At 46.0% G+C, this 23,838-nt stretch overlaps 2 protein-coding genes across 4 annotated transcripts in view; one reads left to right on the top strand and one right to left on the bottom strand.

The window, feature by feature from the left end:
• The window catches only part of PGS1 (phosphatidylglycerophosphate synthase 1), a 131,903-nt gene that overhangs the window by 72,731 nt on the left and 35,334 nt on the right, over positions 1-23,838 (top strand). For 2 of the 3 annotated variants that reach the window (XM_083727578.1, XM_083727579.1), the window contains exon 1: positions 18,744-18,928. The exons of the other annotated variant lie outside the window; for it this stretch is intronic. In XM_083727578.1, the coding sequence (XP_083583704.1) occupies positions 18,786-18,928 (143 nt within the window). In that variant the 5' untranslated portion in view covers positions 18,744-18,785. Of the gene's footprint in view, positions 1-18,743; positions 18,929-23,838 lie in introns of those variants that run through there. 3 annotated transcript variants of the gene reach the window in all.
• On the bottom strand, positions 404-3,117 carry SOCS3 (suppressor of cytokine signaling 3). The gene is made up of 2 exons (XM_083727237.1): positions 2,899-3,117; positions 404-2,421 (listed from the first exon to the last, which is right to left on the bottom strand). The coding sequence occupies exon 2, from the start codon at positions 2,350-2,352 to the stop codon at positions 1,735-1,737; it is 618 nt and encodes a 205-aa protein (XP_083583363.1). The 5' UTR covers positions 2,353-2,421; positions 2,899-3,117; the 3' UTR covers positions 404-1,734.

Here is a 23,838-nt window from a genome sequence, read left to right as displayed (position 1 = left end):
CCTAGTACCGTGCTTTAGAATTAACCACATCTACCAGAGAACCTCCCTTCCTAAGCAGAAAATTGTGGACAGTCATTCCCAAAGTGCATTTTGCATGCTTCCTGCAACATGACTGCCCCAGTATTCAGTAATTAATGATTACAAAGAGATGATGCCTTTCCTGACAATAACTGGGACCCTGCCTGGCCAACACCAGCATGAAGAGTTCCCTTTTTTTACACAAGGATGCTGCAATGTAGCTGCCTGCCCTTTCTAGCAGTGCAGGACTACAGCAGAGATTATGGTATCTCCTCAACTTTTCTAATGCTGTTACGAGGATGGCAGAAGCCATGTCCAGGATGCATGTATCTTTTGAATGTTTGGGAGTAGGGTGGAGTGGAAGAAAAGAGAAGATAGTCAAGCATTTCATTTAAAAAATAGTGCCTTTTATTATAAATTAATGAACGTCATTTTTAAAATCCATTGACTATAAATATAAATAGATGTGCAAAGTTTTCTTCCAAGTTTGATTTTTTTGGTTGAGTATTCAAGCATGTCTAACAGCCTGCAAGGCTGAAGGGTGGAATCTTTATAAAAGACAGAATGATATATTTTTTAAGGCAGGTCTGTAAACATTTCTTTCTGTAAAAACAAAACCTCATCTGCCCTTCTAAACCCCTGATATGGAAAAATAAGATGAACACACAAAATTTTGGTTACAGTTTTTTTGGTTTTTCCTTTTTTACAAAAAAATAATAAGAGTTCCAGGTAATTCTGTTGTTGCTACATTCCTGTATGTTTTTCGGTTATTCAGTGCGATTTAGGGCCCAAGCAAATCCACAACCTCTGTGTAGATACAAGACCATTTTTTGATGAGCTGAAAACCCAAGAATAAAGACAAGAGATTATCAGTCTGGGCGCAGGAGCCAAAGTTGAATAACGCTTTAGGGGAAATGGCTAGATCATTCATTATCCATTTAGGTTTTCTAAAAGCAGTGGTGCCAAATTTGTAAAATGATGTCCTCCATTGCTTGCACAGAGAGTATATGGCATTCCCCCATGCAGTGTGCAGTAACAACCCAGGTCCCATGGGATCAGAGGATGTGGAGTTTGTTTTAAGGCTTAGTCCCCTGTATGGATGTGCGGCAGTTCCTCTGAGGAAGAGGCTTTGGATGAAAAGATATTCTGCCCCTCCAGGAGGTTGAGAGAGGTAAAGATGAATAGCAATATAAAAAGGTTTCCCCTTAAAACTGAGGAAAGTCGGTCTTCAGGCACTAGCTGGATTCCAGTGCATTAGTTTCATTGTCTCTGCAGAATGGTTTTGGTCAAAGGTTACTAGAGGTGGTCTGGGCCAGTGCAGAGCAAATGCTCTTTGTAAACTGTCCATGGGTTAGGGAGGTTTGCAAACCATTCTGATATGCCCAGCACAAGCCAGATAAACACAGTATTTACTGGGCTGTAGCTGGGAAGGACAATTGTGTGAAGGAGCAGCAGCCTGTTCCATAGTCAAGCACCATCATCGGTCTCTTGCACAGAGTACCCCATCCAAGGGCAAACCATCCAGAACAAACAACAGCAAGACCGTCCCTGTGCTGGGCAGAGGCTCCTTGCCTGCTCAATGCCGCCAGCCCCTCTTATTCCACAAGCCAGAATGGGAAAAAAGTCTCTTGTCTCGCCCTGTAATCTTGTTAGCCATCATTTTCCAAGTCCTGTCCTTGTGCTTGTGTGGTGGGCCACCCCCACTGAAGTAGCCACTTAGAAGGGAGCGTCATATTGGTCCAGGAATTCTTTGATGGGACCTGGGAGCTGGGTCATCTTCTCGTAGGAATCCAAGTGCCCGTTGACCGTCTTGCGACACAAATGCTGCAGGGTGGACACATTGGACGAGAGAGGGCGGCTCAGCACCAGCGGGATCTTCTCCCCACCTGAGTAGATGTAGTAGGCACGTTTGGGGTGCGGTGCCTGCCCTGGCTGTTGCTCGGGGAGGGGCATGTAGTGATGGACCAGCTTCAGGACGCAGTCAAAGCGAGGCACGGGCTGGCTGCTGTGAGGGTCGCTCTGGAGGGAGAAGGTGCCCCCCTCGCATTGGATCCGCAGGTTTTTGGTGCCCGACTCAGTCTTGACGCTGAGGGTGAAGAAGTGCCGCTGGTCCGAGCTGTCTCGGATGAGGAAGGTTCCCGTGGGCTCGGCACTTAGCAGCAGGTTGGCCTGCCCACCTGTCACCGCGCTCCAGTAGAAGCCGCTCTCCTGCAGCTTGCGCACAGCGTTCACCACCAGCTGGTATTCGCTCTTGGAGCTGAAAGTCTTGAGGCGCAGGCTGGTGTCCAGCGGGTGGCTCATCCCGGCGCTGGGGAACTTGCTGTGGGTGACCATGGCGCAGGGAGCCAGCTTTCCGAGCGGTCGGGGCTGCTGCCGGATGCAGCGGCTTGCTAGAACACGGACCTGGCGAAGCAAAAGAGCAGGTGTTAAAAGACAAAGGGCAGCTTCTCCCCGGCAGCTCCGGCCCCGCAGGGCCCGGCCCACGCCATCCTCCTCCCCAGGCAAAGCGGGGTTGCCAGCCGCCCGGAAACCTTCCGAGGCGTTCCCCGGAGTTGGTGGCTGTGTCCTTGAGCCAGGCTCTGAAGCTAAGTGGCACCCCGGCTTGGGAGACCCCTATGGGCGAACTACCCCCGCTCTCCGTCCGCTGCACGTCGGAAAGCTCACCCCCGCGCCTTGCCCTTGGCTTCCCCGGCTCGCTTTTGCCTTTCCATGCAAGCACCTCTCCGGAGCGCACGGTCGAGCGAGCGCCCCATCCCGTCTACGCGCTTGCAAAAGCCGAGCACTTGGCCGGCCAACTACGCCAGAGAGAGAGAGAGAGAGAGAGAGAGAGAAAAGAAAGATTGGGGGGAGGGGGTCAGCTCCGGGTCGGCGCTGGTTTACCTGGGGAGCGACGAGAAACTAGGCAGCGGGAAGCGGAGCGCCGGCAGCGCACGGCTTGTTGGCGAGGCTTTTGCAAGGGAAGCGGGAGCCCCTTTGGCTTTTGCGCGCTTGGCTCGTCCTAATTGCAAAGCCGCCAGAGCCCCTGCTGGAGGTTTTTATAGAGCATCCGCCAGCCCCGCCTCCGGGTTCCAGGAACTCAGCTTCCTCGCGAGCGCGCCCTAGGCAGGCAGCCAGCGGCCAGCCCATTCCGGGCAGTGAGGCCTCGCTCACCACCCTCCCCCCCTGCCGCCGCCGCCTCGGTCCTGGCCGCGGCTGGAGCCCACCGCTTGGTTGAAAGAACTAGGAGGAGGGGTGCGAGTCACTTCTCCCCCGGCCAGAAAGGCTCGAGGAGGCTCGCGGCCGGGGGCAGCCACGTGGAGTTGCTCCGGGAAGATAGTCGGGTTCCGCGGGCACGCGTGAAAAGAAAGAGGCTTCCACGCGGGGCATTGGTGCCCTGGGGGGGGGGGGCGCACAGCACACGTCTGTCAGAGAGGTAAAACCTCCCCACCACCATCTGTCCCCCGCGATAAGAAAGTCCTTCCCATAGCGAATGGGACGGGCGCTATAGGGAATCCTATAGGTTTGTGTTTGTCGTGCATTTGGAAGGGGAGTCCCAGCGAGGGTAGTAATTTGCAGCGCAACCCTAACCGTTCTACTGAGAAGTAAGCTCTGTTGAATTCAGTAGGGCTTACTCCCGGGTAAATTGGGTTAGGAGCGAAGCCTCAGCTTTCTTTATAGGCTTAGTCTGTGAAGGGAGATGGGTGAAGCAGGCGATTTTCCTGGAATTTGCTTAAGACTAAATGCATTCTTACGAACAAACGATGAAGCCTCCAGGATCAGACAGAGGAATCTATCTAGCCCAGCCCCCCACCCCCACTAGCTGCTTCTGGGGGCTCCAAAAGATCAGCATAATGGCAGTAGCTTCCCCCCCACCCCAATTGCCTCTCAGCAGCTGGTATTTCCCTCCCCCCTTCCAGTTCAGGGTAAAGATCCTGACGATTATTCACTTCTAACTTAAATCAAACCACAGCTGGTTTTGCAGACCTTCCAGTCAGTGTTTTGAATTTCTTAGAAGACAGCCGTCATTTGAATATTGAACCCAGAAGTCAGATTTCCCAAGTATTGAAACTCCCTCCCCTCCCCCCGCTAGTTCCCCTTTCGTATTCCGCTAAACCCAGGTAAAAAAGGGAGAATCCGCGGAGGGGGGGCGACGGACACTAGAGGGCGCTCTTTCCGCTCTGGCTGAGATGTAGCAGTGACGTTCGCCGGCCTCTGTTACACAAAGGGCAAGGGCTTGTCAGGTCACCGCAATGACACTACTTAGAGCACAGAGATCAAACCTGGGAGCTTTCTGGCATTGACGCAGTCTTCCAGCCGAGTTTCCTTTTGTCCATTTGTGTGCTGCAAACCCATTTGCTCCTGGAGGTCTAGGGTTGGGACATGGAAAGTACTTTCCCTCTGTAGCTGATTGGTTTCATCCTGGCCCTGGAGGTGGTGCTTCTGCATTGAAATCCTGCCCAGGTGCTGCAAAGCATCTCTTCTATCTCAGTGGACCTTGAGAAATCTCCCTATTTACATAACTCAACATAGCTGTCCAGTAGCATGCACCATATTATGTACATGGGTGCTTAATATTGTAAACAGGTCACTCATATACCACAAATGGGTCTCTAGCAACAGGTTGCTGTTTTTTTGAAACTCACTGGATTTTCCAGAGAAATGATAAATCCAGATTAAATATGGGGGGGGGGGGGAATAAGGGCTAGCATTTTGATGCCAATAACATTGTGTAGACAGTGCAACAAACAAAGAACAACTTATATGAAAAAGTATGTGGGTGGCGCTGTGGGTTAAACCACAGAGCCTAGGATTTGCGATCAGAAGGTCGACGGTTCGAATCCCCGCATGGGGTGAGCTCCTGTTGCTCGGTCCCTGCTCCTGCCAACCTAGCAGTTCAAAAGCACGTCAAAGTGCAAGTAGATAAATAGGTACCGCTGCAGCAGGAAGGTAAACAGCGTTTCCGTGCGCTGCTCTGGTTCGCCAGAAGCGGCTTAGTCATGCTGGCCACATGACCCGGAAGCTGTACGCCGGCTCCCTTGGCCAATAAAGCGAGATGAGCGCCGCAACCCCAGAGTCGGCCACGACTGGACCTAATGGTCAGGGGTCCCTTTACCAGCCACTCCATGATAAACACCCCTCTGGAAGCACATTGAGGCTGCTTTGGAGCTCACACAGCAGTTGGGAAAATTTGCTTTTTGCTAGCCATTTCTCTCCACCCTCACTGCCCCTCTGTGGGTAAAAATGGGAGCAGGAGATAGATTTCAAGGAGGCTGAAACAGCAATAAAGGTAAAGGTAAAGGTACCCCTGCCCGTACGGGCCAGTCTTGACAGACTCTGGGGTTGTGCGCCCATCTCACTCAAGAGGCCAGGGGCCAGCGCTGTCCGGAGACACTTCCGGGTCACGTGGCCAGCGTGACATCGCTGCTCTGGCGAGCCAGAGCTGCACACGGAAACGCTGTTTACCTTCCCGCTGGTAAGCGGTCCCTATTTATCTACTTGCACCCGGAGGTGCAAGGATCCTGTTAATATAACAAGCACCCGGTATCATATCCCTGGTCGGCTGCTGGTTTTCTGTTGCACAACTCCTTTCTTCTCCTTTCTTTCTGCTGCAATTAAAATAACTTTCCCCCTCCAGCTAACTCACCCACGTATCTGCAAAGCAACCTCAGGGATAAACATAAACATCTCTTAGGAGAGCTAAAGCATACACAAAGCATCCAGGGGAATCCTTTTTGAGTAGATAGTGCGCTGTCACTCGGAAGGCATTTTCTCAAACTGAGCTGGATGATGACAGAACCATCTAAGTGTAAATGTTTTAAAGCAGTTGCTGCTCTGGAGAAGGTGTTCCTCCCTCCCTCCATCCCATCTCCCCACCGCCACCCACTTAGCATTTTGTAGTGTTTGGCAGAGTCTCTTTGGACCATGGAAAGGTTTGGGGTTTAATTGTCCACAGAGTTCTAAGCTGTTTGTTGTCTTTTCAAACTTTCCGAGGGCTGCATTCCACCCTATCCTCACTTGCCCTTCCCAGAAGAGCTTCAGGGAAAAGAGGCGAACCCGTGCCGAAACGTTTGGGAACAAGAAGGGCAAGAACCTCTCCCCCTTTCTTGTCTTGATTCCGTGCCTGAGGACTCAGGGAAACAGGTCAGGTTACTGGATTAACCAATGACTATACGTGTTGCAGCTGCAGTTCTTAAAGGAAGGAGTTGGTTTTGCAAGAGGAACAAGAGATTGAGGTAGCCTCCCTCCTAGAATGGCTAGCTGCTGGAATGGGTGCTTAGGTCAGCTGCTGGAATTTTCCCATGATGACATGAGAAATGTGATGTGTGAGCTGGGACAGCAAAGGAGTGCATGGGCTGGAGGCTTTTTTGGTACAGTGGTTGTGCAAGAGCCACTTGGTGCAATAATTGTGTTTGTTGCAGGGATACCTGTGATCCCACAGTGAACGCATAAAGCAAGAAGGGTAGGTGTGTGGCCCAGAATGCTAGGATATATGTACTGGGTTCTCCCCACTTGCCTGAGGTTCCCCAGGGCATGCCCACTGGGGTTATAGAGATGTAAAGCTGCCCTTTGCAATTCAGGTATTTACTGCTGGAGGCCTGGGGCAGCTCTTAGGGTCTTCTCAGAAGATCAGTTTTAATAGCACAGTAAATTCACAGTTCTTACGTATTTGCGGCATGAGATCCAGATGTCTTCCCTCAAGGTAGCATTTCTTTACATTTTTGCAACAGTCAAACTGCAGAGGGGTGTGTGCAAGCGCTGTTTGGAATACTGCTACACGAATATTACAGTCACCATCACTAGTGTTAAATGGCACAGTTCACCTCCCTCCCCCCACTCTTGTGTAATTTTGTGAAAAAATAATTAAAAAATAAATCAATGTTGTAATGCCTTCACCTCTTTGTGGGTGTGCGTTTTCAGTGCTACTGGAGCTCTGCAGTGTTCAGTGAGTGATCGTTGAAAGCAATGCTTTTTTTCAGACGGAGTGTGCCAGAGCGCAGTTCTGACACCTCTCAGGTGGGCGCCATTATGGGCTGGTGCTCCCCCGCCCCCAGCTGATTGTTGCCTTTACGTATTTCTGAGAAGTCCAAAACGAACATTTCAAGTCAAAATGGAAGCTGGCCAGTGTGGGCAAGTCTACACTTTATTTTAGATCTGACTCCACCTAGCTCCTAGCCGCGATTGGTCAAGCTATGGGGCAGGGGCAATTCGTTTTTCCTTTTCTTCAATGTTACCCATGTAGTGAGGGGGGGCTTTAAGCTTTCCAGCCAGGCCTCTACCATTGCGCACACATGCATGCAAGCACACACACACACACACACACACACACACACACACACACTTGTGCAAGGGCCCTTCCAGCTCCTCTAGCCATCTGCCTGATTCTGACAGAACGAGGGAGGCGAGGATACATTTATTTGATCTGCACCAGAACCAGGGGCAACCCCCAAACCAGGGAGACAGCTTGCAATGTGCTGCTCAAACTCCCCCCCTTTTTTTAATATCCTTTGTTTGCTTTTGGGGGGGGGCAAAGTTTGTGTTCCTTTTCATCTCTTCATTTGGACAAGACTTCGATTTTTTGCCTCTAATAGCTTCTTTGATTTTGCTTGTTAACAATGCTGGCACCCTCTTGACCCTTATGGTACCTTTTCTGATCCGAGGTGAATGCCTAAGATTTTGTTTTTAAACATTTCCCAAGCATTTTGGAGTGATCTGACCCTCTTGACCTTCCCTTTCAACTTCCTTTTTACCAATCTCGTCACTGTGGGGGAAGCTTCCTATTTTGAAATCAGATGTGACTGTGTTGGATTTTTTTGGTATTTACGTGTATATTTAATTTAATAGCACTATGGTCACTGCTCCCTACCGGTTTGACAACACTTACATATTGCATCAGGTCCTGGGTGCCACTCAGGATTAAATCCAGGGTTGCCACTCTTCTGGTCGGTTCCATAACCAACTGTTTTGTTCTAGGGCACAATCATTTAGGATATCTAGAAATTGTACCTATTTGTCATGACTGGAACACTTATGTAACCAGTTTATGTGGAGAGTAGTTGAAGTCACCCATTACTACAATATTGCCTCTTTGGGTTGCTTCCTTGATTTCATTTATAATGTGTGCATGTATCTCCACAGAGCAAACACAATCCAGCCTCCCTCTCCTTATTGTGGTTGTTAGTTGTGAGCCATGGCTACTAGTTGTAGATACTGTATAGTACTAAAAATACAAATCTGTGTTGTTTTGTTTAATGCAGGGAAAGTCTCCTAGTGGCCATCACTGTTTTCTTGTATGCAAAGGAGTTGGAAGACACATGCAATGAAATTCTCATTGTTCCTTTCTACCTCCCCCCATCATCAATATTCAAATACCACCAGGAAGGGAATGCTCAGCATTAACCTGCAAGAGAGAGAGAGAGAGAGAGAGAGAGAGAGAGAGAGAGAGAGAGTGTCAGCTGGTGTCCTCTTGCCTAGGATATGAGATTTGACATTGGGAATAGGCAATATCTGTATGCTTGACTTTGGCACAGACAGAATGTAGGAGCGGAAGGGAGAGTTTCCCTTGCCCCAGAGCAGCTGCCATAGCAAGCCAGGAATAAACACCAGCAACCAGTTCTGGGAAGTGAGGCTGCTGCTGCTGCAGCTGCTCTGAAATGCAAACAATAAGATGCTGCCCAGAGCCCTTTGTGGAGCTGAAGCAGAATGCAGGAACATGTGAGAGCCAAGCCAGGTATTGGCTGAACGACAAGTGAAAATGATTCATTTCTGCCAACTAATCCTGGCAACAGACTGTGACAACCCAGCCCTGAGGAGACTGAGCCCCATGTGTGGCATACATGAAGTTCTGGCATTAAAAGGAATTTGGGGTGCTGAGTTTCGGGCCTCTCTTGTAGGAGTATTTCTTTGTCATATTTGTCTTTCTCCAAAATGCTATATGTAGCCTGCAGACCATTCCCAAGTGCCTGTGTACAGTGGAATCCCACATATTCCTATGTAGAAATCAGCATCACGGTTGACTTGTTCCCAAGTGCCAAAGGGCATGTGCCAGAAGAGAACCTCGGTCAGATCTTCAAACTTTTTCTAGCAATGTTAAGGCAGGCCCAGACAGCCTTGGGTAAGTGAGTGGAAGGGAGAAGCTCCTGTGTCAATAGACATTCCTGCATCAATAAGAGAGAAGGCATTTAACCCTTTCTACCATGACATTAAGGGACGCAGATGGCGCTGTGGGTTAAACCACAGAGCCTAGGTCTTGCCAGTCAGAAGGTCAGCGGTTCAAATCCCCGCGACAGGGTGAGCTCCCGTGGCTCGGTCCCCACTCCTGCCAACCTAGCAGTTCGAAAGCACATCAAAGTGCAAGCTGATAAATAGGTACCACTCCGGTGGGAAGGTAAACGGCGTTTCCGTGAGCTGCTCTGGTTCACCAGAAGCGGCTTAGTCATGCTGGCCACATGACCCGGAAGCTGTACGCTGGCTCCCTCAGCTAGTAAAGCGAGATGAGCGTCGCAACCCCAGAGTCGGTCACGACTGGACCTAATGGTCAGGGGTCCCTTTACCTTTACCTTACGATGACATTTCCCCTGCCTGAATCACAACCTCGCTCTGGGGTGGGGAGATCAGGAAATCCAAACACCCATGTGCTATCTGTTTTGGCCCTTGCCCCTTGCAGTTCACACTGCATGTGCCTGACAGGAAACTTTTGTGCGAGTTAAGAACCGCTCCATCTAGTAGTCTTTATCTCTACAACTTCCATTTATGTCAGGCTGGAGTTGTCAACATGGTGCCCTCCAGAAGTTGTTGGACTACAACTCCCATCAGCTCCAGCCAACAAGATAAGTGTCCGTGGATGATGAGAGTTAATAGTTCAATGACATCTCGAAAGCTCCACATTGGCTACCCCCGATGTAAGGGGTTAGCTTGTATCAGAAGGAAAACTGTTAGCCCTTATTATATATATCTAGATTGAATGGGCTGCCATGATTAGACTAAGGAATCAAATATCTGATCTGTACATTATAGATTCATTCCCACTCTCCCCTCACCATCCCCATGGCCACAAAAGTTTATGAACTAGAGGCTACTGTCAAGGATATGTGGGTCAGTGATGTCTTAAGAAGATTAACTTCTAGGAAGAGATGTACGCGTTTGGCCCTGAGTGATGTGCCCCAAATATCTTGCTGTGGGATAAATAGGTATAAAACCTCACACTCTCAGACTTTTGATTATTTCATGCCTCACACTCAGTTTGCTTCTTTGGGAGCTCAGTCTATTTTTGCATCCTTTTTTGGGTGACTGGTGAAGACAATTGCCATGGCCAGATCTGTATATTAGGCCAACATCCACTCATCATAATTTTCTCCAGTTCCTTCAGGACCCCTCCCTTCCCAGCTCAGTGCAATTAATTCATACTTCAGTCCCAAACTCAATTATGGGCAAGTTCCATTGATTTTAGTGTATGGGGCATGTTGGCAGCTGAATGCATGTTTGCAGCCAAATCTAGTATCACCCTCATCTTTGTTTATTTCTGTGTTGCCTTTCCATAGTGAAACCAATAACAGCAAAAATTATGCTTCTCCACAATTAAATCTTCAAAATTAAAGCTTGACCTCCAAGCACTGACTTTTTTTCTGAAATTTACTACACCTAAGAATTTTGGGAGACCTGCCCCCTTACAAACTCAACACATTTAGGAGGATCTAGCCTCCCTGCCAACTCAAACTCAGTTCCAGAGCAACTGCTTTAAAAGAGAACTTGTGAAAACAAGAGACACTCATGACTAAGCAGTTGCTCTGGAATTCCTCCCATTCCTCATCCTAACCTCCATGAACCTTTGGACAGGCATTTCATATTACCTAGGAAAGTTGGGGAATGGGAAAGGGCAGGAAGAAAACAGAACAGTAACATGGAAGAGTGGCGGTAGATTATCTGCTTATGAATCCCCATTTCCAGCATTAATGTGAATTTACTGGTTCCTATTGTGGAACCATTCATTCTGGCTTCCTGGTGGTGTAAGAGTTTGGGCGAGGCAGACCACTGCTGTGCTTTCCAATGAGCTACATGTTTTCAGCACTTATTGGCCAGCAAGGTGGAAATGAGGTGTATATGGTACATAAGAGGATTACAGGAGTAAGAATCAGGACCCAAACACTCAGAAAATTAGGAGATTTGGGTGTATATATATATATTAGTGTTCTGCTCTTTACTTTTCATTTTAGGTTGCATCTGCAGATTAAAAAAAAGATCAAAGCTGGTTTTCAATGTAGATGTTATGTGGCATCCCACCAGGAACCCTGGAAATGGATGTATTTTGAAAGTGCCAACAGAACTGTCTATAACACTGCAGTTCTCAATGGTCCTTGGGAAGACACAATGGCCTGGTTCTCACATCACATTAAGCCATAGTTAAAACAATGGCTTCATGGGAATGGGCAGAATCTCAGGTACTTTGCTCCTTCCCTGTTCCTGTTTCTGCTACTTTACTCCTCTCCTGTTCCATAACTCCTCCCCTCTGACTTAATGTTACATGTGACCCTGAGCTTGTGGTTTGTTTCTCTCAACCAAACTATAAGTAGTAAGCCAATACCAAACCATAATTGCAATAAAACACTGGTTTCATATCATATGTGAATTGGATTCTAGCAACCCAAGAGTCCTGTGGCAACTTAAACACTAATACATTTATTAAGGCAACAATCTTTGGAAGCTAAACCTTATTTCATCAGACACACTGTTATTGTATAATATTCCAGACCTTGGAACAACTCAGGGTTGAAGAAGATGTAACTGGCAGAGCTAGGAAGATTGGTTTGTGTAAATATGGAAAGAGGAGGTGTTTTCAGTATCAGAAAATACATGCTTTTGAACTGGATATCATCGGCACGATGGAGGGAGGGCCTGAGTTGGGTTTGCAGGTATAGATTGCTAATTCAATGTTATGTTGGATCAGGCAGCTGAAGAGCCATTGCTCAAAAATCACAGGTTAAGCACATGGACTACTGCTATGATGTTTGTCCTGGATAGATCTGATGGCCTAGTGAATTTGGTCAGACATTGAGTAGTGAAGCTGCCTGAATGAGGTTTCTTGTCCCACTACTGCCTACATCCAAAGAGAAGTAAGTGGGGGAAAACAAAGCAAGACAAGACTCTAGTCTGGAGCACATTTTAGCAATCAGCCATGCCACAGTTTGCTGAGATCTCTTCTGTAGCCGTGTTAAGAAGAGTTGGACATCTCCCCGCACTTGAGGATCCAAAGTGGCAGGCAAGAGGCAAACAAAGCTGCTAGCCTTGTGGCAGGAATAAGTTCCTCTTCCAAAAACTCAGCCAGACTTGCGGAAATTTGGAAACCAGTATGTTTATTAGAAAATTTACACAGTCAGCCCCTGGGGAACCAGAATTGAGTCAGTCTCTGTTGGGCAAGACTCATGTCCTGCAGAAGGAGACTTCAGACAATTTACTGTTAAAAGCACAAAAATAAAATTCCACAGGGGCTGATACTCCATTTAGCTCTGCAAAGGACTCAGATTGTTCTCAGGTTCTTGCTGTCATGCAGATGAAGGGGGGGTGGGGGCCTGGGTAGATTCTGCAGATGGAACCAAAGGAATACCCAAAGGACAGATATGGGGCGATAGCTTTGATGAAAATGAAGAGCAAAGAAAATGCAACGGCCACATTTGCAGATGTGATTTGCAGCAATTCTTTGGAGAAATATGAAAAGAATGCAGGGTTAGAGATAATCTTCATTTCAGTATTTTCAGAGAAAGTGGTACCTTAAAAACCACAGTGAAATCGGAATGGCATGCACAATGTGGCTGAAATCTCCCCATTCAAATCAATTGCACTCAATGGTGCAGGATTGTGTCCTAATCCTTTATTTTGAACAAATAGATGTTCTAGATCATGGGTAGGCAAACTAAGGCCCGGGGGCCAGATCCGGCCCAATCGCCTTCTAAATCCGGCCCGTGGACGGTCCGGAAAACAGCGTGTTTTTACATGAGTGGAATGTGTTCTTTTATTTAAAATGCATCTCTGGTTTATTTGTGGGGCATAGGAATTGGTTCTTTTTTTCCCCTTTCAAAATATAGTCTGGCTGCCCACAAGGTGAGAGGGTCAGTGGATCGGCCCCCTGCTGAAAAAGTTTGCTGACCCCTGGTCTAGATGGTTATATAACTGGAGTATAGCATTGCCCTGCCAATTGCCAGTGCTGATCACCTTTGCTGTGTCTACAATGGAGCTCATTGTCTTTGAATACTGGGTTACAAGCGCTATCATTCAATCTCACATGGTTGGCTGCTTGCTTTGTATCGGTGTTGGAAACCTTTTTATCTCCTGACAATCTCTCAGGAAGGGTGTGAAAGAGCATATTCCTCATATTCAAGGCTGATCAAATCTTTCAAAAAGACCCACAACCCCCCCCATCTAATACAAATTGGTTGAATGCAAAGGACTTGTTACATCTTCAGAGGACAAGTAATAGGTTTGTAAGTATGCTGACATGGTTGCTGGTCTGTTACTTATCAGACCTTGCAGTGACATTGAATTTTCCCCAATATCAATCAAATCAACAGTTTTAAGACTAAAATGACCTACTTTAATCAATTGCTTTGACCTCCCTTACAACAAAGCACTTAATCTTACACACTAGCAGCATGCAAAATATGTCACAACATGAAAGGTACAGCAACAGAACACCCTAGAACTATTTGATCTGGGCTATGCCAAGAGGGAGTCTTGCCTGGTTTCATAATTGACTGGCCCTATGACAGAATAGACCTGAAGCACATGTATGTTGCCTGGGGAAAACAGGTTATTAACCTTTGCTTTCCCTTTAGTTAACCTCTTGCCACATCTGAGAGAGAGTTAAGCTGGTTATTTATCTTTTATCTAAAGAAATCTTTTGGTCAAGTTACTTATTAAGCTAAATACATGATCTTGCCTCTTTATAGTCCTATATGGGGTTGAGATTCCTTCTTTTAAAGAAAGTTAACCCAGAATAATTGTATTGGTTTAATAAACCATTAGAGGATCACAAGTCTGATAGGGAAATCCTAAGCAAGTAAATCCTACTGACTTCAGATTGCAGTGTACGAAGGAAAGGTCCTAGCTTTTAAAATACTGTTGTGAATTTTGGGAGCCCATTAGGTTGTATGATGCCTGAGTCTCTCTTACTAACTGCCTCTAGCAAGGGTTAAAATCTAATGGAGGATCATATTATTTTTCTTATGTATTTTGTGTTTTTATATTGTATTTTTATGCTGTGAATTGTCCTGAGATCTATGGATGAAGTGCAGTGAACAAATTATAATAATGATAATGATAATAATAGTTGAATTAGCCAGGCAAGGCCCAAGTATCACCCAAGCGGTCCTTAAATCTGACAAAGGAAATTGCTCTATGCTAGAGAGCAAATGGGTCACCTGGCTTGTGGTGAGGCGGGAAACAGCCAGAGTAGAGTTGTGTGTCAGAGCTGGGCTAGAAGCAGGCAGAAAGTGAGAGTCATGCTTGATTTCTGCGAAAATCCAAGGCTGTGGCTATGGGAGAAGCAGTGCCTCTTATACCTCTTTGGGTGTTAATGCTGTGAGCCCCTCCATCATAGGCTCAGGTTGTATATACAGTGGTACCTTGGTTGTCAAACTTAATCCATTCCGGGAATCTGTTCGACTCCCAAAACGGTTCAAAAACCAAGGTGCGGCTTCCATAATAATAATATAATAATTTATTATTTGTACCCCGCCCATCTGGCTGGGCTTCCCCAGCCACTCTGGGCGGCTTCCAAAAAAATATTAAAATACTTCACTACATTAAACATTAAAAGCTTCCCTAAACAGGGCTGCCTTCAGATGTCTTCTAAAAGTCTGGTAGTTGTTGTTCTCTTTGACATCTGGTGGGAGGGCATTCCACAGGGAGGGCACCACCACCAAGAAGGAACTTCCTGCACTGAATTGGAAGTTGGGGAAGCCGCATCGAATGTTTGGCTTCCGAAAAACATCTGCAAACCAGAACACTTACTTCCAGGTTTGCGGCGTTTCAGAGCTGATTTGTTCGGGAGCTAAGCCGTTTGACTACTAAGGTACCATTGTATATGTAAATAAATCATATATCCGAAAGGCACCACAGTCTCCTCTGCCCCTCATTCCAAGGAAACGGAACTCTGGGTAAGTGCCTGGACCCCCTGGAATCTTGCACTGCTCAGAAATTGGGGAGGACTGCAACAATACTCCGGAGAAATAGAGTGAACTTTCTTGCACAGTCCTTAGTGGTTCAGTTTGTTGCCTGCAACAGCCACAAGGCCACTGTGGAAAGAGCTCCCCTCAATGTATTTTAGTGCCCAGCAGCTGCCAGATGTGAAAGCCACAATGGGAAAAAATACAAGAAGTTCAACTGTGCTGTGATCTTTTAAAATGAATGCCATTGGTTTTGGTCAAATGCCCATGGGCATACACTAGACAGAGATCTCAGATCTTTTGAGAAGCCAAGAGCATCTGGGAATGGCATGTCTTTCAGACAATTATTTTTGATGGTTTTGCCTTAGGGGTGAATCACAGACATTCTGGCCATTACAGCCCTAAGGCAGGATTTCCTGTCTTTCTTGGATCAAACAGGAGGCACAGACACCATAGCAATGAGTTCAGAAGCTGAGTGTGGCGAGTGGAGCAAGATCTGGTTTCAGCGCCTTGACTTGTGCACTAAGAAAATTCCCTGCTCTCCTAATTTATTTGAGAAGTTATTTGGAGATAAGTACATTGCAAATATAGTTGCCAGGGATTGTGGATGAAACCCCCTCCCTTTCTGAAAGTAAAAGGTTTTCTGTTGCTTTATGCTGGGAAGGCAGCTGGGGTTCTGTAAATAACTACTGAACCTTTTTCAAGATAAATAGAAATTCAAGCTGCCATGAAGTACAAAAATATTTCAGTGTGTCCTTATATGGAGTTAAGCAATCATTTTTCCATCTCACACATGTAATTCTATATGGTGATCCTGAGCTCACTCTTAACACAATGGAACTTAACATTTTAGGAAGCATGCATAGGGTTAGAGTGACTTTTGGTTATGCAAGAATATTAATTAGTTTTAGCCTATTCCCAAGGCAACTTAAGTGTTTCCTTATTTGGTAGCACTAACAGGTGAAGTTCCATTGAGACGTACACCCCCATTTCCCCCCTGGCTTCTCTTGCACTGAATACATTGTGCTGGGGAAAATGTTGTATCTTGACCACAACTTCCTTACATTGTTTCTTGTAGTTCACCATTGTTCATCTTAGCATCTAGCACTGCTAGTATGCACTGCTTATCTTAGGATATTGCTCTTCTGGCAAGAACCTATTGAGTTACATTTACATGCTGAGCGCTCTATCGATCACAGCAGGGATTTTGTCTGGTAAGCAAACTAATTATGAAAAAGCAAGTCGCTTGATTTACAATTTAGTCTCTATAGCAGGGGTGGCAAACCTTTGGCCTTCCAGATGTTGCTGAACTATGTTTTTCATCAACCCCAGCTGGCGTAGCCAATAGTCAAGGCTGATAGGAAGTAAAGGTTTCTTGCTCCTGACGTATTTTATTATTATTTATTAAATGTGTGTACTGCCCTTCATCTGTAGATGTCAGGGTAGTTCATATAGCATTTTCATCAAGGGAAGGCAAACAATATAAGTTCTAGTGAGGACTAGAACATTTGAATAACTAGCAAGAAAAAGTATCAGAAACCTGCAGTAGGGCCCTTGTTACCGTTTCCTTCAAAATGCACCTTCTCTATGCTATTATCACTTCACTGGATTTGCCAAATCAACAGGGGGAAAATGGCTTAGTTTGCTTCTACCCCTTAACAGAACTGTGGCAGCAGCAGATTAGTTCAAATTACTGTGAAAACAGCAGCTACAGCGTAGTCCAAAACAATGGCAACTGTACCGAGATTCTGCCTGTGTCTAACACGCTCCATCTCCTTTAGAAACAGGTAGGTTTTCTGGACTGTGATACAATAATCCTAACCTGATTTCACTCCTAACATTTAATGCCAACCAGTCCTGACCTGAACCTAATTATTTGCTATTGAGTAATCCTCCCTCCATTACTTTCAGTTCTATTAATTCTGTCTAACATTTGGAAGCATGCACATACTTTTAAAGACACAACACACAAACTGTTCTTTTAAGGCGGTGATGCTATGCACAGTTACTTGGGAGTAAGCTCAACGGAATTCGGTGGGAATGACCAAATGTACAGGATCGGGTCATACATGTGATCAGAAAAGTGCTTGACTTTGGTTTCTTTTTTCTAATGCAAATGAATAGTAGTCAGAACATGTTAGAACAAGTATGTTAGTTTTTACATCTGCAGAAAGAAACAAAAATACAAGGAAAATACACAAAGCAGAACCAGTATTTTTTTTTATGATAACCTGCCTTTTTCCCTGTGCAGGACCAGAGGTAGGTCACAGCATAAATGAAAACATACAACTAAAAATACACAAATATAAAAATAAAGAACTATCGCTATTAAAAACAGCAGTAAAAACACTCAAAACCATTAAAAAGTGCACATGTGCACACACAAAACACCACCACCCACCCTTAGAAGACCCTGTCTCAACAGCCAGTTAATGGCCAAAGGCCTGTTGGAACAGGTCTGCCTGTTGATGAAAGGAAAGCAGAAAGGGGACCAGCCCAGCGTCCTGCTGAAGGGGGTTCCACAGTCTGTGAGCAGCCACCAGGAAGGCCTTTTTGTCATCACCAAATCTACCTATGTAGGTGGCAGGACTGAAAGAAAGGCCTCCTGAGGAGATTTTAAAGCCCGCCCTGCTCATATACAGTACTTCAGATAACTGCAAAAATAAATACCACCCCAAAGAAAGCAAACTGTGCAGTATTATATAAATACTCCGTCAAAGCATAATACAAACTAATAAACATTTCAACAGTCAGCTGGAAATTCTTTTACTTTTTTTATTTAGAAACAAAACAGCAGGAAAAAACACTTTTGAAACTGATGAAGCCAGCTGAGCAAACTTCCATGTCTGATGAGCATGAGTTTGGTAAACTTTTTTTTAGTTTGTTACATGTTGCAAAAGACTCCTGCCCATTTGTTTTCTGCGGATAAATTCACATGTGATGTGGGGATGCACAGAAGACCGTAGCAGCTGCTTGCAGGGTGGCGGAAGGCATGATAGATCTCGTGAGCTTTGCGGTCAGGGAAGACAGTGGTCGCTGAACAAGGGTTTCCAATTCAGGCGCCAGGCGAGTACAGCGCTCGCACGAGGATTTTAAGTTACAGGGATTTAGCCGGTTACAATCCCGTGTACACGGGGAGTAGGGAAAATTTGCAAGCGTATACGCTTACAGCACACTTTTTTGGAGGCGAGGTCTACTAAGTTCAGTGGGACTTATGAGCCCTTGCTCTCACGTTAGCCAGTACAGAACTGCAGCCTTTGGATAAACACCACCTAGAATTATTATTAATAATAATAATAATAATAATAATAATAATAATAATAATAATAATAATAATAATATTCCGCTTTATTCTGTGGCTTTGCGAACAAGACCACGGCGGCGGGAGTGGTGCACTACAAAGCGGAAGAGTGCCCAGGGGGGTGGTCTTGAGACTTTCCTAGTCTGTATTTTCCCTAAAATCCCACCCTATCTGCCCTCAGGTGCCGGGGGAAAGTTGCGCCCCCCCCGTCCCCTTGGCAACGGCGGTGGACTTTCGCAGAGAGGAAGCGGCCTCCCAGCTCTATGACAGGAAGCGGAAGTGGTAGAGGGTCTGCGGAGCGCTCACCCGGAAGCGGAAGCAGTCGGGTTTCCATGGCGGCGGCTGTGGTGGCTGAGGCTCCCGTGCTATGGCGGCGGCTGCTAGATTATTTGCCCCGGGGGAGACCTGCCTTGGCTGCTCTGTTCGGCCGGCTGTCGGACCGCCTGACCCGGGGCCGGGAGCGCCGTGCACGCAGGTGAGGGAGGGTGGCCGGCGGGCCGGTTTTTCACTTGCGGCGGCTCCTGCATTTTTTTCCAGGGAGGGCTCGCGCTTAAGAGATTCAGAGACTATCTTGGGCTGGGCGCCTTCCTAGTGGAAAGTAACTGTCGCTAAGGTTGTGTCGGCGTCGTGCTTAAGTGCATTTTGGCGTGTGTGGGAGGGGGAGACTGAATGATAGGGGATAGTCCTTGAGAGTAAAGTCTGGGGTACCCTCTAAAGTGGGTATAGGGAGGGCCAGTTGTACCTGCGTGTATTTCTGTAGGAAGGGAGAAAAAAATAAGGTACTGTCGGCCAAAGAGAAACTCGTCGGCTTATACAGTGGTACCTCTGGTTAAGAACTTAATTCGTTCTGGAGGTCTGTTCTTAACCTGAAACTGTTCTTAACCAGAAGCACCATTTTAGCTAATGGGGCCTCCTACTGCTGCTGCACCACCGGAGCACAATTTCTGTTCTCAACCTGAAGCAAAGTTCTTAACCTGAGGTACTATTTCTGGGTTAGCGGAGTCTGTAACCTGAAGCATATGTAACCTGAAGCGTATGTAACCCAAGGTGCCACTGTATTTTTATTTGGTGGAAATGTGTACCTCCTGCTGTACTTAGAGATTTGCAGCGTGGCTAGCAGTAAACACAACAAAGCAATCAGAGCAACTTAAGAGGAGCAGAAGGTAAAAACCACAGCATTCCAAAAACCCTAGGGGACGATTTAAAGCCTGGTTCAGCTAATGTTTAAAAAAAGGATTGAGCTGGAGGTCATTTTAACTCATGTTTCTCCTGCAGTCCTCAAAATGGAAGCTCTTGTGTTCATGCCAAGTGGAGCCTTTTCGCATCATATGGCAACATTTGTGCTGCAGATAGGAGTTGCAGTAGTGTTGCGCTAGTGTTAACAACAGCAAATGCATAAAATGTACGGAACATATGTGCATCTTTAACTAAGAGTGTCTGGGAACCCTAATTAGACTGCAGTTTCTTAATGTGTGTGTGTGCGTTTGCTGTAAGAAACACAGGTGTGCACACAGCAGTTTTTCATGTAAAGGTTTGCAGCTGTTATCAACTCTTCCTGCCCCCCCCCCCCCAAACATGGGGCTGAAAGGACAACTTTGGAATTCAGGTGGTTGTGTTTGAAGCATCTTGTGATAAGGCTACAGTTTCAGCACTTCAGTATAAATTAGTTTCCTTTTGCTAAAATTCAGGAAGCTTCCAGACCAAATTCAGGAAGCTTCCAGACCATTGCTGGACCATTCCAGACCAGGAAGCGGAGAAGGGGCTGGTGGATGCTGCAGCGATGGCAGTGGCTTCTTGGTACTGAGCGAGGAAAGGCCATGCCGAGCAGGAATGTCGCTGCTGCTCCCTGGCTCTGGGCCCCCCTGCCACCAGCATCTCAGGATCAATGCCCCCCATCTCTGCTTCCACCTTTAGCCCAGATCCTTGAGGACTGGCATCTTGTTCTGGAGGACGGCACCTCAGGAAGGGCTGGTGGGGGTGGAAGAGGGAGCCTCTTCCTTACCCAAAACCCTGGGGAGCCGCTGCTGGTCCGCGTCGGCAACAGTGCTTTCAGTGGAGCTGCCGGGCCGATTCGTGATGGAGCTGCCGGGCCGATTCGTGAGGAGGTCCCCAAGGAGGCCGAAGGAGAAGGAGGCCGAAGGCGAGGCATGCGCAAAGCGAAAGGAAACTCAACCTGGATTGGGCTTGCCGCCATGGACTCCCCTCCCTGCACCCTCCCATCTCCACCACAGGATCCTAAGAACAAGTGACGCCCCCCCTGCCTTGCCCAGATAAACACCCTCGCCACCGCACATCCATCTCCCAAGTCCCAACAGGGGTCTCCAAAGTGCGCTTTGGCGCATGGCAGCTGGCATCTCTTGTTCCTCTCTCTCCCTCCGTCTTCTAACCCGGGAGCATCAATGGCCCCCTGCAGCATCAACAGCCCCCTTCTCCGCTTCCTGGTGCTGAGCGAGGGAAGGCCGTGCTGAACAGGAATGTCACTGCCTCTCCCCAGCCCTCATTTCCGGGTTAGAAGTGTTCGTATTCCAAGTAGTTCGTTAACTAGGCTGTTCGTAGATCAGGGTACCACTGTATTTGATTGGGAGGTCTTGTGCAATAAATTGACATCCAGAAAAAGTCATATCCTTGTGATAAGAAATGTGATGAGGAAATGCAATGGAAAGTGTGGGATAAAACTTGTCAGACCTCCCTGCTAGCAAGTCAGAATGAATGCTTAATAAGCAGGTAGTCTGGAGAAGACTGCATTGCCTCCTTGAATTATGTATTGTATTATGTTTGTGAGAAACATGATATACATCATTGGTGCATGAATGTTTTGAAATCCTGGCATGTGTCTGGACATGTTTTCATTATGTGTATGACTGGGGAACTTGCTCATACTTTACTGCTTTGCTTAATACATTGTCTTCATGAAATTAACCATCATGGGCATACTGTTGAAACTGTACAGAGTAAAGAGGAGTAAAATTCATGCAATCTGCTTTTTAAAAAGATCCCGTGTACCTCACCAGACATTCTTTCTTTTCGTGAATTTGGTATTAACAGCCTTACATGTTTCATTCTTGTGTGGAAACGCTACAGAAACCAAGATTTTTCCTGTACTAAAGCTGTTTACTTTGAATGTGATGCTTCTTGGAAATAGCATTCCGTGATTCCTAAAAGCTCAGGAGTTTATTGTTGGCTTAATTCTTTTCCCTGTATGGTAATTTTTGTTCTTGTTCAAGCTTCTCCAGATCTTCCTCATCCAAGGACTAGGTTACCTCTTTTTGCATATAATGTGGTGATGATTTGGTAAAATGCGCTTTCTATTTGAAAAGCTTTTATTATGAACAACCTTGTTATACAGCTGTGAAAGATTCTGACATTGACAAAGAGTTTCCTTTTATTGAATCAGACTATTGATGCATCAAGCCTAGGGGTCAGCAACCTTTCTCAGCCATGGGCTGGTCCACCGTCCCTCAGACAATGTGGTAGGCTGGACTATATTTTGAAAAAATAAATAAATGAATGAATTCCTATGTCCCACAAATAACCCAGAGATGCATTTTAAATAAAATGACACATTCTACTCATGTAAAAACACGCTGATTCCCGGACCGTACGTGGGCCAGAATTAGAAGGCGATTGGGCTTCATCCGGCCCACGGGCCTTAGGTTGCCTACCCCTGATCTAGCCCAACATCCATTTTGATATTGTAGCACTTGGCAAGCTGCCTATCACACTTGAATTGACTTGGAAATAAGTGAAGCTATATTTTTCTGCCCCCATTGGGAAATGGTTTGGCGTATTTCTGATATCACCAAATACTCTTCTGCCACTCTCTCTTCTCTCCCTCCTCAACTAGCTAATGCTGTGGTGCTGGTGGCAAGCTGGGAAGAAACAGTAAGAATAGCATTTTCCTTGCTGTTTCAGCTCTCCAGATATGTAGTTTTCTCAATGAACTACTGATACTGTACTGTGGTAGCCTTTGGGAAAACTACCTTTCCCACAGGTAATTTTGCCTGGTGAAAGAAGAAGGGAATAACTTCTGCTTAGATGGGGAATGGCTGGGTAGTAGACTAGGACATTGTCTCTGGGTTGGAGTATAGTTTGAACTTGAGGAGGGTTTAAGGGTAAAAATATACTCCTTGTATTTGAGGCAAGCACTGTGAGCTCCAGCGACTCACATTTCCAAGTTTCAGGATCTTGGTAATGTCTCTGACTACAGACACATGCTTTGAATAGCGCATGGAGCTGGGAGGTGTCTCTGCTTATTGGCAAAAAAGGGTTTAGCAGTAATACAAGGTGTGAGTGGCTGATTTACCATCTTCTGGCTATGACAAAGGTCCATCAGTAAGGGCTGAAAGATTGTGTGAGGTGTGGTTGGAGGGAGATTTAAGGCAGGGGCTACAGTGTGTGTGTGTGTGTGTGTGTGTGTGTGTGTGTGTGTGTGTGTGTGTGACTGGCTACATAGAACTACTGGTTTTGATTTATAATTGTATATAACTATATTGTCATCAAATCCTTATAACCTTTTTTTTTTGAAAGTTAATAAATATTTAATAAAAAAGAAGTGATTTTTGAGATTGATTGGCATTAGTTTCAGAGTTGGGCTGCAAAATTAAACCTTGCTCCTGCATGTAAGTAGCCATGTTTATTTGACTTTTCTTGATCAATGAATCCAGTGCTTATTTTGCTCATTTTTGACATGTTAGCGTTGCAACTATATTTATGTCCCAAGGCAGCTTATTCTCCACTTGTTTTATGATTTTCTTCTTGTACTGCAATCTTTTTTTATGTCAGCTATTTGGAAAGGTCCCCTCGGGCTTTCTGCTGTTTCTGTAGCCATCTGGCAGCAGGCTTTTTATTTTCTTCGTAAACCTTAAAAATGCAAAAGTGAAGGACTGGAGAAGCACAGCTGGAGTGCTCATTTGGTTGTTAGGTTACTGCGGAAGTTTGGCTGCTTTTTTTGTTTCTGTGCAAAAGCCTATATAAATAATAAAAATATAGTAATGCTCTCAAACTTCACATAACTGTCAGCTGCAGATGTAATGGGTTCAGTGTGAAATAATGAATTTGGTGCTATGACATAACTTCTCTCAAGAATTTACTTTGGAAGAATGAGACATCATTTTTGGCATGTTCATTACTATCAACCCACTCTTCACTCATTTACTTAACAATATACCAGAAACTTACCTTTATCTGTTTCAGACAGTTTGGGGCAACCAAAATAGTAATGCTTGTGAATCAACGTTTTCTCTGTTTTGCATCTCTGGTATCGGTTGCTCTCTTTCATATGTCAAATTTACTAGCATCCTGTAACTAACTAGAAACAGTTTCCCCTGATCTGTGGCTAAATTCAACTCTGGATTTCTCTTACATGTTCATTTTCAGGTAAAATCA

This window comes from Podarcis gaigeae (genome assembly GCF_964106915.1).
Source record: "Podarcis gaigeae genome assembly, chromosome: 2".
NCBI lineage: Eukaryota > Metazoa > Chordata > Lepidosauria > Squamata > Lacertidae > Podarcis > Podarcis gaigeae.
Note: the sequence above shows the minus strand (reverse complement) of the source record. Positions and strands in the feature narration are given on the sequence as shown.

What these genes read in the sequence shown, in the direction of transcription:
- SOCS3 (XM_083727237.1), bottom strand. Translation starts at nt 2,352, where the DNA reads ATGGTCACCCACAGCAAGTTCCCCAGCGCCGGGATGAGCCACCCGCTG.